At 40.1% G+C, this 15,035-nt stretch overlaps 2 protein-coding genes and 1 long non-coding RNA gene across 3 annotated transcripts; 1 reads left to right on the top strand and 2 right to left on the bottom strand.

Moving 5' to 3' along the window:
- Positions 1 to 355: 355 nt before the first annotated feature.
- Positions 356 to 5,605, bottom strand: LOC121735605. Its single transcript, XM_042126467.1, has 5 exons — positions 5,460 to 5,605; positions 3,103 to 3,292; positions 2,525 to 2,658; positions 1,198 to 1,353; positions 356 to 555 (listed from the first exon to the last, which is right to left on the bottom strand). Exons 1-5 carry the CDS (start codon positions 5,506 to 5,508, stop codon positions 419 to 421), a joined length of 666 nt encoding a protein of 221 aa, XP_041982401.1. The 5' UTR covers positions 5,509 to 5,605; the 3' UTR covers positions 356 to 418.
- Positions 5,606 to 6,392: 787 nt separating this feature from the next.
- LOC121735565 (SET domain-containing protein SmydA-8) lies at positions 6,393 to 13,158 on the bottom strand. The gene is made up of 8 exons (XM_042126416.1): positions 12,851 to 13,158; positions 11,210 to 11,417; positions 10,050 to 10,248; positions 8,880 to 9,004; positions 8,050 to 8,276; positions 7,626 to 7,789; positions 7,134 to 7,326; positions 6,393 to 6,653 (listed from the first exon to the last, which is right to left on the bottom strand). Exons 1-8 carry the CDS (start codon positions 12,978 to 12,980, stop codon positions 6,421 to 6,423), a joined length of 1,479 nt encoding a protein of 492 aa, XP_041982350.1. The 5' UTR covers positions 12,981 to 13,158; the 3' UTR covers positions 6,393 to 6,420.
- Positions 13,159 to 13,636: 478 nt separating this feature from the next.
- On the top strand, positions 13,637 to 14,835 carry LOC121735241. Its single transcript, XR_006036823.1, has 2 exons — positions 13,637 to 13,808; positions 14,722 to 14,835. It is a non-coding gene; the product is annotated as an uncharacterized LOC121735241 (long non-coding RNA).
- Positions 14,836 to 15,035: the final 200 nt, after the last annotated feature.

Genomic DNA, 15,035 nt, shown 5'->3' on the forward strand with positions numbered 1-15,035 from the left:
TTAATTGACACTGTCTACCTACTTTAAAGATCAAAAGAAAAAGGTACGAAATTATAAAAGTTGCCAAAATTTTATATTAGATAATGTTACAAATATTCAGTTGTTAGTTGGTTTTGCACTCTTGACTCCTGCCACAGATTACTAAATAGTAAATAGTTACTACTTACTATGTAACTCTTGCCTGTCAAATCAGGTGCGGTCTCAGCTTGAAATTTTTAAGTGAACCATCACTCGTCTTTCTTGGATTGCATTATGCAAAATAAGGTTGTTTAAAGTTTGTTTAAAGCTATTGTTGGCAAACTAAATTTAAAGCTAACAAACAGGAGTGATAAAAGAAACACTGCTTAAGACAAATATTTATATTTTTTAATTTCTTGTTAAACCAATGATATGTGAATGCATTCTCTTTGAATGTTTTCTAATAGTTGATAGGTGTTGTGAGGAGATATCTGTTCATGTTGTTTATTATCTTCGACATGACGGCATACCAAAACGGCTCCTTGGCGTACAGCTCGCTGCCAATGTTGCTGTTTGCGAAGTCAGACTGCTGCGTGCCTGTAAAAGTAAGCATAATATTATTACACCTTTATTAACAATCAACTATTTAAGGTGAGACTGCACTAAGCGAAACTACGCGACTCTTCACGTGCCATGATGCCTACAGGCTACAACCGACGTTTAGTGACGTGTAGCGTCGCTGCAACGTAGTGCGCCCTTCTTCATATTATGATGATTTTACAAAAAAGAACTAACTCATCAACGTTGGAAAAGAAGCTTGAAAAACAAGGCTATTATAGGTACTATCAGAGAAGTTGATTCCTATGCAAATCGGGGACCTAAGTAGTTTGGTTGCGTTACGTCAAACCCAGCTGACAGATCACAATTAACATTTAAATTGACATATTCGACCAAATAACGTTGGTCTGGCAATTGCATAAGAATCAACTTCCTCGATGTACAAGGAAAAACACACAGCTTTAATCCAGCAAGAAAATTTCTCTGATATATTTAATATTTATCTTACGATGCAGGCTCCCATTAAAAAAGAATTTTTCAAATTTCTGACTTCCAAGAGCGCTAAATAGAATTTCAAATGGAAATTTTTTGCGACCGCTCTACGTAGTCGCGGAAAAAATTTATATCGCTTACTAGCAGACGATTTGTGTGATCATAATATACTCTAGTAGGTATACTCACTTCCGCTGCTCGCTTTATTGTTTTGGTTCTTGAAGTTATACCGGAGTCGTTCTTGGAAGTTGACGTCCAGGACAAACCGACCTATCTGATAGTAGACGTTGTTTCGCACATCACGCCGGGAGTTCAGAAGCGCGTACACACGCACTATGGTTCTACCTGTGGAAATAATATTTTGGTAGAACTTATATCAGCGAAATTGATTATGGATCAATTTCGTTGATAAAGGCATGGCGGACCGACATTATTTTGTCGACCTATGTCTAGTCCAGCATGACAGTCAGCCGTAACATCGGTCTGCCGTCTACTGACAAATCACTAGATGACGCCCGCGACTCCGTTGCGCCAACACTCGTTTTATAGTAGAAACAGACGCTCCAATTTGGTCGGCACCGACCAGCGTCTGTTCCTACTATTAGACTGCCTTCACATTACGTCGCGAGCCGCGCGGCTCGTTTTAGTATAGCAGTCGCGCGGATGCCGCACTACTCGCGAGTCGCGACTTTATGTGAAGGCAGCCTTAATGACCTTTCCCGGGACTCAAAGTACCCCCATACCAAATTTCGACAAAATGGGCTGTGCGGTTTGGGCGTGAAGAGGCAACAGACAGACACACTTTTGCATTTATAATATTAATATCCCAATTCCTATGATAGTACCAGAGTGCCTTGTGCGGCTTTTTGATGATCGATACAAGCAACAACGAATGAGGGCCATATTTGTCTATGATTGCTCATGTTGGTTGTGAATATTGTAGGCAGCTTCGCAATCATGCTTATGTGGATTATGGGAGGTATGAAGTAATTTATACAGGGTCAGGGTGTAACTACTAATTTACTTTAGGGTATGTATGTGTCTCTTATCGCCCATGGACACTCGTAACATCAAAAGAGCTGCAGGTGCGTTGCCTGCCTTTTAAGAGGGAATAGGGTAGGGTAAGGCAGGGAATAGGGTAGGGGATTGGGCCTCCGGTAAACTCACTCACTGAGTGTTATATACACTGAGTGAGTGAGTTTACCGGAGAGAAGTCTATAATATAGAGGATCCATACATACCCTAAAATATTATCACTTAATTGTGTTTTTTTTTAATCGCCCATGGACACTCGCAGCATCAGAAGAGCTGCAGGTGCGTTGCCGGCCTTTTAAGAGGGAACAGGGTAATAGGGGAAGGTAAGGATGGGATGGGAAGGGAACGTGTTATTTCTCCGGTCGAGCCGGCCCATTCGTGCCGAAGCATGGCTCTCCCACGTCACGTGTTACACCATGTGTAGAGGTAAGAGACAGACAACGAGGCTTTGGCTCTCAATCTGGTAAGAATAAATACTCACCATAGTTGAGCTCTAAAACGTTGAGAGAATCTACCGGTCTGTACAAGAAGTAGCCTTTGGAGTAAGTCAACGTCTTAAGCGTGTATTTGGAACAGTTCAGCTGGAAGTTTATCACGCGGTTGTCCGGGCTGAGGCTGTAAAAAATCAACACTTACAGCCATGAGCCAGTCCTGTTTATTTGTGAGAGGTCCAAAGAGGGTAAGCCGTAAGGTATAAAGCCAGGTCTTGAAAGGTAATAAAACCTCTGAAATATATCAACTGATATATTTCAGAGGTTTTATGAAGAGTGAATTGTAATTAAGTGAATTTTACCAGAAAATTACGTACTAAGATGACAAGAGGCTCTGAACACGATATCACCAGATTAACAAAAATGAGAGACTGAGCACTGAGAATCCCTATTCTTGCACTTTTTTTTCTCATTCTTGCCGTCTGCCGAGTATCTGTTTCTTTTTATCCGGATTTCGTTGAAGCCTACCATCGAACAAGCTGCCTCTCGGTTATTTAATATACATATGAGGATGAAAGACTCAACTGGACGTGGTTCAACCTTAGCTAATAAATAAAAGGGCACTTACGTGAAATTCGAAGCCGTGCAATTGCTCAAGCCCGTCACGCTGTTCTGAGTGTCCACGAATTTCAGCGTGACGAAGTCTGCGTCGAAGTTTTCGGGGTAGAGTGGGTCTAGAGGTGATATCCCAAGTCCTGGTATACCATCGGTAATGGCGCTGTACGCGGCGCTGAAGGCTGCCGCGCCGGACGCATCGTCTGAAAGTTCAGGGCAGGGACGAATTTTTATATCTAGGCTATTTTAATTTCGCCGAAACACGTACGTAATCTGCCGCCATGATAGGACGCTGTCGCCCATAGGCCATGGCCTATAATACCCCTTATACGGGACCTCTTGTTCCCCCTTCCGAAGGGAAGAGCCAATTATTTACATGTTACATATTTTCATCCTTTAAATTGTTGACAATTTTAATACTGCCTATAATACTATAATACTGCCTATACATAAGACCAGGGCTGGTTCAGGTTAGGAGCATAACTTGTATGCAGTGTAGAGCCAGCCCGGAAAAGTTCTGAGATCCTTGACATGGAACTTACGCGAAGGTAGCTTTGGTACCGACTTCAAAATTGAGTACAGAAATAGTTGAGGTTTAGGCGAAGTCTGAAGACGGCACTATAATAACGAATAAGAATTATTTGATTCTTTTTAGATTATTTTTAAGAATATTACTTTTGTTTTTACCTTGGAAGTCGGTTTTAATTTTTTGTTAAAAAATAATAATTTTACCCTTTTTAGTTACCTATGAGACCACAAGGCTATAATATTACTTATAGCTTGTTGTCTTAGAGTTGTACATATTATTACTAGCGGTCGCCCGCGGCTCCGCCCGCGTGGATGTCGGTTACGGCTGCAAAAAGCCTACCCAGGAAAGAGTCGGTCAGCAAACTGATTCTCAGGTCAATTCACAGACTGCAACACTGACATCACTGACTGACGCAGTCATTATCCGAAGGGATGCATAATATGCATCCCTTCGGATAATGACTGAATACTATATTATAGTGCACACTGCACAGATTGTCTTCCTCCCGCACGAACACCCCCGCTTGGTGACGTCCACTATCGTTATATTTTCATTTCGCCATAATTTCAAAACTAAACGTCCAATTTTAATCATTCAAAGACCAAATGTTATCTATATAAACCGTACTTAGTGATGAAATAATTTATTTTCATAAGGATTAATTGCATAAGTAAAATAAACGCGTTTAAATGTTGTCCAAAAAAATTCAAGATTTTTAAATAACAATATTGTTATTGTGCCTTACTCGACATAGATAAGTATAGTGTGTCGCGGACTTTTTTGTAGATATTTATAAGATCTACAATTACTTAAAACATTTTATGGTTCTATCTTATATAGTTTCGGCAGCGTACGCAAAATAAGTAACTTTTCTGGTTGATTTTACACCTGGCGTCCGAAAAACCATATCTTACGAAACCCAATTTTTTCCAAAATAAAATTTAGCCTATGTTCAGCAGAAATAATGTAGAATTAATTGGCTTTTGCTTGGAGTAGTATAAATAAAGCCAAAATCCTCGAACTTGTATCTATAAAGATTCAAAAGTTCTGTTGGGTACCTTCGGAACCAGGGTACATCCTGGTGCAAAATCTTACTTTTTGGTAGTATATGTCTGAAACACTTCAAAAAAAATCGAAATCACTATATGTTTCCATACAAATTTCAAGGAGTCCCCTCGATTCCTCATGGATCCCCATCATCAGATCTCATTCATCATCATCATTTTTGTGAACATGGTACCAACCTCGGATTCAGCCCTGTACAACAACAAAATAATCATGAAGATCGGTCCACGAACGGCGAAGTTATGGTTGAACATACAAAATATATAAGTATATATATATATATATATATATATATATATATATATATATATATATATATATATATATATATATATATATATATATAAACAGACGAACTTATAACCTCCTCCTTTTTGGAAGTCGGTTAAAAAACAGGGAATCTTCTAAAGAACGCTGCGTGGTATAGTTTGCTTTACAATGCCTCCATGTGCTGTCGTCTCCAAGGTTGTTGTACAAAAAAGCCCACTTTAGCCAGTCTGGGTCGAAATACATAATAATTCATAATTTATGAGTGTGTTTTAACTGAGTTTTTAACCAATTTGGCGCTGGTGAATTTTGCTTATGATCTTTACATAGGGCTCCTATATTATGTGGTGACTGGTGAGAACTACGTACCTACCCCTATCAATTATGATAGTGGTACTTCTTACCAGAAAAGCTAAATATAATTGAACGTTACAAAGTGAGGACTGTTAAAACTCTGTAAGAGTTTTCTTTATTTTCCTTGCTGGAGATATTGTAGAATGTTTACTTACCAGCGTTAATGGCGTAGACACAAGACAGGAAGATTAACAGTACTCTCATCTTGGCAGGTGGCAAAGGAGTGGCACAGAACTAAAATCGCAACCTGATTCTACACGTTCCCATATTTATATGGTGCCATGATAGCGAAATGTCTTATAACCACGTATAACACTCGTTTGTGGTTAATGGTTAATTTTGTTTACATTTACTTGTTAAAATGTAGCAGTTACGTAATTTCAGTTTAGGTGAAGAATTTATAAGGTTACATTCTTGTTATGGTTCTTTGGCTCTTACTATAATAAAACTACAATGCTTATACAAATTTTATTACACTAAAAATTATAAAAATCAGTAAAAAAAACCTATACTTACACAATATTTAGTCAGTAACAAATAGATGAACTATGATGAACCCTTACTAAGATGATCATAATTTTAGAGTTTAGAATTTAAACTTTAGAGTTTAGACAAATTAATTCAAAGTGTTCAACCAAAAAGAGTAGGTACTAAGCTACATTCATAAGACAGACTCACAGACAGAAGACATAACCACCAATAAAGTGGTTGAGATCACAATATTCACAAAATTATCAAATCAGATCATCTACATCCTACAATGCTACAAATGTCTTTGGTATTTGAAAATGCATTAAATACTAAATTAGCAACATCTATAGATACTTCTACATCCTACTTTTTACATTGCAACCAGCTAGGTAAAAGTATTTTTCCTATGAGTGGAGTACGGTTGCTGAGTACATAGAAATTCGAACATATTGTAACTTAAAATATGTATATTTTTTGAATCTTCTCTCATCAATTTTAATAAGTTTTTTTATAATCATACATATGCGGAAACCATGCGGAAAGAAAAAAAATAATCCGCGAGATGTGCGCGAGTGAGAGACAAGTAACAATAGTTAAGAATTTCTACATACTCTGCAACTCCAGCCTTTTAAATGTCCACCAACTCTATAGCGATTCCAAGCTTGCTTTCAACTGTTCCATGGATTGATGTGCGATGTTGCCCGTGATGCCTTCGGGGCTCTGAGGGTCCTCCCTCATGAGGATTCTGGCGGCGTCTGCCAGGCATTGGATGGGTTCTTGAAGTTTATCTTTCAGCTTGTCCTTGTTTATTAGACCGGCGCTGTACTCGTTGCGGGCCATGAACATGAGAGGTGCGTGGAGCTCGTATAGCATCATCCCTAGAAAGGAGGATAAGTAAGATGAGGTAAGCATTTCTATGATGGCTATTCAAACTTCATTTTTACTCATTATAAAGAAAGACACATGATTTCAGGCGATGCAGCTCAAAACATCATTAAAGATGCTTTTTCAAATGAAGTAATGATGAAGTAAATAAATTGAATCTTGAATCGCTAAAATTGTCGTTTCCTACTTGTGGGTTGTGACTTGTGAGTTGTGACGCGTCTATATAGGTGTACCATCGAAGAAATTGTCTATGAATCAACTTGATAGTAGAATATTATTGTTTTCGTTCTACTTAATCAAAAGTAAAGCTTGTCCTTGGTGTACTTGCGTTTTCCGTCCCAGACTAGCTAATCTCAGAACGGAAACTGCATATACCCAAGTGGCATGACATTATAAATACGCATAGAGTCTAGACTCTAGAATCTAGATTCTAGAACATTTCAGCGAGTAAACTATATTTCAATATCCAGTACCTCTCATCCGACTGTCTCCTGGCAATATTACATCCAGCGCTTGCAGCACGAGGCGGCAGAAGCCCGCCTTCCGCTCAAGCATGAGGTCCGGCAGCTCGTCGATGCTGTACTCCTCCACGCGCCCGTACAGCTGCGCCAGCGAGTGCTTCACTGACAGCAGCAGGGAGTGACGCGGATGGAACACTGATTTGAACTGGAAATTTCAGGGTATGTGGTGAATTTGTGTCAGTAGAAGCGGGCAAATCGACTGCTTAAAGTAACTACTACTTCATAGATGAAGTCGTAGGATCAGAAAGAATTTGATTTACGTTCTTCACAAGTCTTTTCTCGAGAATGCGATGCTGACTGGCATCTACTGCCAACAACACTTGTCTTTGATGACCGCAAGGAAATACATAACAACGGTTGGTGAGAATTGGCACAAGTTTTTCTACTTATTCCATGGTCTGTCTTTTTATTAATTTTTCAGTCTAGAGTCTAAACTCTTTCTACCTTATTAAGCAGTTGTTCCCTCATCTCAATGGCCTTGGGTCCGGGTTCTATGGCGTCCACTTGATCGATCTCCTGTTGCACCACACTCAGCATCTTCTTCATCGCCGCTCCCGAGGTCTTGAAGCCGCAGTTCTTCTCCGTGCATTGCCACTCGGCGTCATTGTCTGTTGAAAAAGGACATAGTATTGGCATCAGGGTCTGTAATTAAAAGTCTAGATTCTAAACTCTTGAACAAAGGTCCTCTTAAAGATAGGCAACGGAATGTAAGGGTCCTAATAAACCTTAAAAAATAAGAATATCTACAACTTTAGTTCCAACCACGAGTTACAAAACTTAACGTCTCTTGTTTTTGTGACCATAGTTTTTTGGACCATTCCTTTAAATTGATCTGCTTCCTTTTTTTCTTTAATCTGCTTTCACTTACCCAGAGGATTGGTAGACAATATAACCCCATTATCGCACTTATTGCATTTGAGGGTGCTAAGATGTGTGCCCAGCTCGGTAGGGTCAGCGCAGCGCGGACACTCGCACGCGAAGAACTTGGACTCCATCAGGTATTCACGACGGAAGATGGTTGGGGTGAGCGCATGAGTGTAACACAGGTGGAGAGCTTCGCCGGATTTTATGGGGATGGCTGCTCTCACTTGTACTCTGTAAAGAGTATTTGGTTTCTTAGTGATTTTAAGTATTTTGATAAGACGTTTGGTATAAGTACTTCGGATAATCAGGTACAAAAAGTTTTTTTTAAATGAAATAAGGGGGCAAACGAGCAAACGGGTCACCTGATGGAATGCAACTTCCGTCGCCCATGAACACTCGCAGCAACAGAAGAGCTGCAGGTGCGTTGCCGGCCTTTTAAGAGGAAATAAGGTAATAGGGGAGGGTACGGAAGGGAATAGGGGAGGGTAGGGAAGGAATAGGAGAGGGTAGGGTAGGGAAAAGGGATTGGGCCTCCGTAAACTCACTCACTCGGCGAAACACAGCGCAAGCGCTGTTTCACGGCGGTTTTCTGTGAGCCCGTGGTATTTCTCCAGTCAAGCCGGCCCGTTCGTGCCGAAGCATGGCTCTCCCACAGGAAAAAATGTGTAATGCATACGTAAAACCTTAGTACTTTCTATCTATCTTACTAGGATAAATTGAAAAGATGTATTTAAGTCTGGCTAACCTAACAGTACTACCGGCCAGCTGTAGATAACTGTTGGGTTAGCCAGACATAAATAATCATCTTATATTATATCTGTAAGTAACACTTACTGATAGTTATTTTGCAGGATAGTATGAACCAAGTTCGGGACGCAGCTGTGTGCCGCCAACGCAAGTCGCGGGTACACCGCCCGAATGCTGAACCCTCCTCGAGACGGTATTTCCACTGCATTCACCTGTGGGATAGGTAATTGGTTAACGTGATATTGACCATCGCCTGCAATCATGAGAAGTGACCTGTGACAAGAGAGCCTAAGATTTTTGTGCAACGGCATAGTCCCATTTCCCAAAAGAAGCTTCATTTAAGTACCTATGTGAAAAACATCACAAAAGTCCATGTTTACAGCCGCTTCTTTATTTTCATAATTATAGGCCTAGTGCCTGCTCAGTACTCAATAGGCTATGACTGAGGTATTCATTTGGAAATTATAATTGTCTTCTTGTTTTCAAAGAGATCAAATTAGGCACAGAATACATACTAGTACAAGCTGTAGGTCACAACAGCGATAGGTGTCGTATTGTCTTCCGAAAGTAATCGCACGTTTCGTTATCAGCTCATATTGAGGCTCATATGAATTGGTAACTTGAACGTGTGCCAGATTGCTCGAAACAATTAAAACGTCAGTGTTTTGTTCAACTTTGATCACCTGTCTGTCTGTCCATTAAACTGACGAGACGTTTCCAGACAGATATCATCATCATCATCATGCCTTGGTCCTATATATTCTTATTTTCTTATACTTACTACCAATTATATGACGCTTAAAGATTAAAGAAGATTCATGCTTGAAATGCATAGTCGAATTAGTCGTGTCAGGATTGATGGAAATTGTGTGAGATTTGAGAATCTTAAAATATTATAAAGTTTATACTTATGCTAGTTATTTTACAAATTTCTCAGTATTTACTTCGCTTATTTCCTAGTTGCTGTCTCCGTTTGATAGGTTGGAATAGTCACTTGACGAATAATGACAGCCATATGAATTACCGCGTAAACCTAAAGTAACCTATGTCTACAATTTCTATAAGCAGTCACTGGCGACCTTACCCATTGCATGATTGCAAGGCCCCGGGCAGAAGGTCTTTGCGAGGCCCTGGGCGGCAGGTCTTTGCGAGACCCTTTGTCTTACAAAAAATACTCTGCAAGGCCACGGGCGATTGCCCTGTTTGCCACCCCCTAGGGCCGCGACTGTATGCAGTTCCTATAGAATCTAGAGTTACCTCCAGGATCCCGCAGACTTTCTGCACCAGCTCTTTGCTGAACCGGTCTCCGAGCTTGCAGTGGTCTCTCAGGAAGTTGACTATGTTGACCTCATCCACCTCCCATGTTGGTCTCTTCTTCCTCTCTTCTGTGTGGCTCTCCAATGTGTCTACCTCCTTCTGCCATCTTATTGGATCTTTCTCTTTGGCTAGTAACAACCTGTAATAAGTTATTGTCAAAAATTTTTGCACTTTTGTAGAAAATGTGTTCTGTCGTGTTTTCCAAAGTATTTTCATAAAAATACAAACAACTATTTATATTTTTAGCGCTAATCGATGGAAGGTAAGCCGAGGATAGACGGACAGACGAAAAATAAATCGGATCTATTCCAATCCAACTCTGAATTTATTGAAAGCGATAGCTCAAGTTCATTCGCCAATCTATTTTTAGAAAATCGATTGTTCAGAATTCGAAACACTTTCTACAACTATTGTCTATTACCTATATCAATCGATTAAGTTCTTGAAAGCCGAAAGTTTTTATGTCTGTCTGTATGTCAGTATGTCTGTCTGTCTGTTTGCTACCTCTTCACGCCCAAACCGCTAACGGATTTTGTTGAAATTTGGTATGTAGATAGTTTGAGTCTCGGGAAAGGTCAAAGGACATAGGATACTTTTTATCTCGGAAAAATGTACGCTTCCCGCGAAATAAACTAATTTTGGCGCAACGAAGTTGCGGGCGTCATCTAGTTTTGAATTTTTTTATGAATATAAGGGGGCAAACGAGCAGACGGGTCACCTGATGGAAAGCAACTTCCGTCGCCCATGGACTCTCGCAGGATCAGAAGAGCTGCAGGTGCGTTGCCGGCCTTTTAAGAGGGAATAGGGTAATAGGGGAGGGTAGGGATGGGAGGAGAAGGGAATAGGGGAGGGTAGGGAAGGGAATAGGGTTGGGGATTGGGCCTCCGGTAAACTCACTCACTCGGCGAAACACAGCGGAAGCGCTGTTTCACGCCGGTTTTCTGTGAAAACGTGGTATTTCTCCGGTCGAGCCGGCCCATTCGTGCCGAAGCATGGCTCTCCCACGTAAGAATATATTCAATCTCTGCATTAGGTATAATTTATACTGCATTGATACGCTATGAAATTTCGAGAAGCTCTACATCCTCCTACTCTCTTACCTAAGTGGAGTGATACAGTCCAGCTGCGTAGCCGGAGCCGTCCAGTCCTCCACGTTCTGGAACTTCACGTTGGACGCCTGGAAGATCTCGCACTCGAGCTGATGGTGAGGGTCCTGCTCGCAGGCGGGGCTGCAGATGGGCCAGGAACAGTGGGAGCAGACGGTCTGCTCCACGGGGCAGTAGCAGCCGAGACAGAGGGGAGGGGTGTCTGAAAGTTGGAATTGGAAGTAAGATTGTAAATGCGAAAGCGTGTGTGCTATTTCTTCACGATTGTGAAGTGTGAACTGCTGAACCGATTATACCGACAAAACCAGCTAAGTTCCATAAAAGGACGTAGGATAGATAGATAGATTTTGTCTCGGAAAAATGTAGGTACTGTTTCCATGCGATAATATTCGGAACAACGAAGTTGGGGCAACATCGGGGTGAGCCAAATGGTTCAACTTCAGGCAGGCCACTGAAATGCCTGCGGGCCGCATGCGTTGAGTGTAGCTTCCTAAGCCCTGATATTTTGTCGGTGTTAGTTTTTACCTGGTGTTACTATGATTTACATGAACTATAATATAGGTACTCGACAGGACATGGGCTTGTTTAATAGTAGGTACTTAATTATCATCTAAGTACCAAAAACTTTTTAAAATAATGGCACTTTTTTTTATGAAATAAGGGGGCAAACGAGCAAACGGGTCACCTGATGGAAAGCAACTTCCGTCGCCCATGGACACTCGCAGCATCAGAAGAGCTGCATGTGCGTTGCCGGCCTTTTAAGAGGGAATAGGGTAATAAGGGAGGGTAGGGAAGGGAATAGGGGAGGGTAGGAAAGGGAATAGGGTACATGGGCGTCGCCAGCCCATTGCGGCGGGGGGGGGGGGGGTTAGGTTAGGTTACCAACTACAATTCATACTTTTCTCTCTATGAATGAGATAAGTAGGTATGAATTGTAGGTAAAGTCGACAGCACATGAAACTTTTCACTTGTACTACGAGCCTTACATCTATGATCTACAGCGATTGTAATAACAACAGTATCTTATAGTACTAAGAATATACCACGGGTATATACATATTATATAATTAATATTCTGTAATGTTCGGGCCACACTAACGAGAAACGCCGTTAATTATCGCGTTAATTCTAAAACATGTTAAGTATAGCATTATCGCCTTTAATTAGTGGCGTATAAAGGCGATATTGCTATAACATGTTTTAGAATTAACGCGATAATTAACGGCGTTTCTCGTTAGTGTGGCCCGAACATTACAGTACAGAGTCCAATGTGTGAAGCTACACGAGCACGAGCTCTTGACTATGCAATAAAAAACTTGTAAGTAAATAAGTAAGTTATAATAACATTTATTAGAAAAATAGAATAAAATAGAGTTTGAATTTAAATAAGTGTACAGCGTACAGCGTATTTTTATTTAAATTACCAGATTTTAATATCATAGTGGTCGTTGTTTGCATTCTATTTAGCAACTTTTTTAGAATCTCTAGGGGGGGACAGCTGCACCTCCCTGCCCCCCCTTGGTATATTTATCTCGACTAACTTACAACATCGAAACATAATTAGGGTTAAGTGCTTTAATTTTATTACATTCTCTACATTTAAATGTCAGGAGGGCATGCATTTCCGGCACTTGCCTGGTTTTGGTCCAACGACGACCGGTAAATCGCTGAAAATCACCTCCCCACGCTCAATATCCTTTTTCGCGGTCAAATATCTGCCGTACTTGTCGTTTTGCGACACACTGTAGTGGCAAATGCCGTCCATACTTAGATAGGTGCGTTTCCCGAGATAGATCTTGAAGTATTACCAGAGGATTGAGCGTACAGACGATTTACCGAGTCTAATTTTAAATCGTTCGAGAATCGCGCCGTGCATTCGAAAAGCGTTAATTAGACGTACGCAAAATGTATTGGAAATTAGTGCTTTCTAGAATTTTTGGTTAATTAATATAACGTCTTTAGCGATATTTTAATTTTCCTACTTATTACAAATCCTACAAATAACTATGATCTCTGTAAAATCCATACTAGGTAGGTACAAAGTGTTTCTGTCTATCTGTTACCTCTTCACGCCCAATCCACTTAACCGATTTTGCTGAAATTTCGTATGGATTTACTTTGAGTCCCGAGAAGGCACATAGGCTACTTTCATTCCCAGAAAATGTACGGTTTCCACGCGATAAAAGAATCTTGGCGCAATAGAGTGGCGGGCGTCAGTCATCTAAGTTTCGATAGTAAACATATTTTCTGAGAAGAATAAAGTATATAATAATAGTAGCAAATAAATACTTACTAGGTTTCTTAAGTAGGTATGTACTTAATTACTTACCTACACGAAGAACTTATATGAACCAATTACCAACAAGATGAGAAACTTGCGACCACATAGATTTTGGATACAGATATCTTCGACATTATTTACATTTGTATAAATATATTTTAAAATATTAACTATTGATTTTTAACGATGATACATTTTGAAAATATTCTTAATTTTGTATGTGATGTGACGAAATCTGCGTCCTCAAAACTCTGTAATTTTCCCTCAGTACGAGCTGAAATTTTCAGAGAAAGAGTGCCATGTTTGAAACCGGTAAGCTAAAATGTTATTCCAGATATTTGTTTTCAACACTCGTAGTAGGTAACCACTAGCGCCGCGCCGTGTATACAGCTATATTTATATATGTAGGGGTACTAGTTCCTACGAATAAAGCTACGAGCTACCACACACAGTCCTGGATTTATAAATAGGCCGTATAGGCCGCGGCTTAGGGACGGCAGCATCCTAGGGGCGGCAGCGTCCCAGAAGGGGCGGCAGCTTCCTAGGAGGGGCGGCAGAGTCCCTAGGAGGGGCGGCAGCGTCCCTAGGAGGGGCGGCAGCGTCCTAGGGCCGTGAGCTGCAGATTTCATAAAGTGGCCTACGCTCATAATAAGTCATCAAAAATATAAATCCGGCTCTGACCATCCCCCACGAATTTATTATTCGTAGGGTAGCTCGCTATTACCTAAGTCCTAACTCCTAACTCGTAAACTATGCTAACATACGTTTACGTACCTATGGTTAATTTAACAGAACGCGAACGCAGAGTTAGACCTACCTACTAGAACACTAATCGATGTCGAGGAGGTCTAGAATCTAGATAGGTATATAAACACTGATATAAACGATAATTATTAATTACAATTTAAGTGAGTTTAATGACTTGATAGACCAAAAACTCACGAAAACTAACGTGATTTTGGGTAACGTTGAATTGCGGTTTAACTTTGAACAATACAGTATTTTTAAGTTAAGTTAAAGTTTAAGTTAAACCACAATTGAAAGTTACCCAAAATGAGCCTTTTTTATAATAGAATATCATAGAAAATGAGCGTATTATTGATACTTACACATTATTTTTTCAAATAAATATAAGTAAGCACACCTATCAAATCTGTATCGTCAAATTAAATAGGAATTAGGAACCTATATATTGACTTTTTTGGAATTTGGTCATTTGTTAAAGGATGGATCAGTGGGAGAAATGGAAATTTGTAAAGATATTGACTGTGGTCGCAGAGTTGAGTGTCCGGCAAACGAAGATTCTGAAAGACAAACGCGGATTCCTTTTTGCATTTATCATGTAAGATAAGTGTTTTATAATAATATTAAATAATAAGTTCTGTATTAGAATGTCAATAGCCATTAGCCGGCAGTCGGCACAAGACTGTCGAAATCCATAAATCGTTCAAGATTTCTGACCTTTGCCTCTACTTTATGCATTAAAAAAAAACGACGGATGTATTAAAGCCAAAGAATATCTCTTTAACATTAATTTTA

This window comes from Aricia agestis, chromosome 17, assembly GCF_905147365.1.
Source record: "Aricia agestis chromosome 17, ilAriAges1.1, whole genome shotgun sequence".
Lineage (NCBI taxonomy): Eukaryota > Metazoa > Arthropoda > Insecta > Lepidoptera > Lycaenidae > Aricia > Aricia agestis.

Excerpts from the sequence above, each read along its gene's own strand:
- LOC121735605 (XM_042126467.1), bottom strand. The coding sequence starts at position 5,508 with ATGAGAGTACTGTTAATCTTCCTGTCTTGTGTCTACGCCATTAACGCT. Across the intron at positions 2,659-3,102 it reads TGCACGGCTTCGAATTTCAC|CCTCAGCCCGGACAACCGCG; the intron begins GTAAGTGCCCTT and ends GATTTTTTACAG. Across the intron at positions 556-1,197 it reads CAATAAAGCGAGCAGCGGAA|GCACGCAGCAGTCTGACTTC; the intron begins GTGAGTATACCT and ends TTACTTTTACAG.
- LOC121735565 (XM_042126416.1), bottom strand. The coding sequence starts at position 12,980 with ATGGACGGCATTTGCCACTACAGTGTGTCGCAAAACGACAAGTACGGC. Across the intron at positions 11,418-12,850 it reads CGTCGTTGGACCAAAACCAG|ACACCCCTCCCCTCTGTCTC; the intron begins GCAAGTGCCGGA and ends TCCAACTTTCAG. Across the intron at positions 7,327-7,625 it reads GGGAACAACTGCTTAATAAG|TTCAAATCAGTGTTCCATCC; the intron begins GTAGAAAGAGTT and ends TGAAATTTCCAG.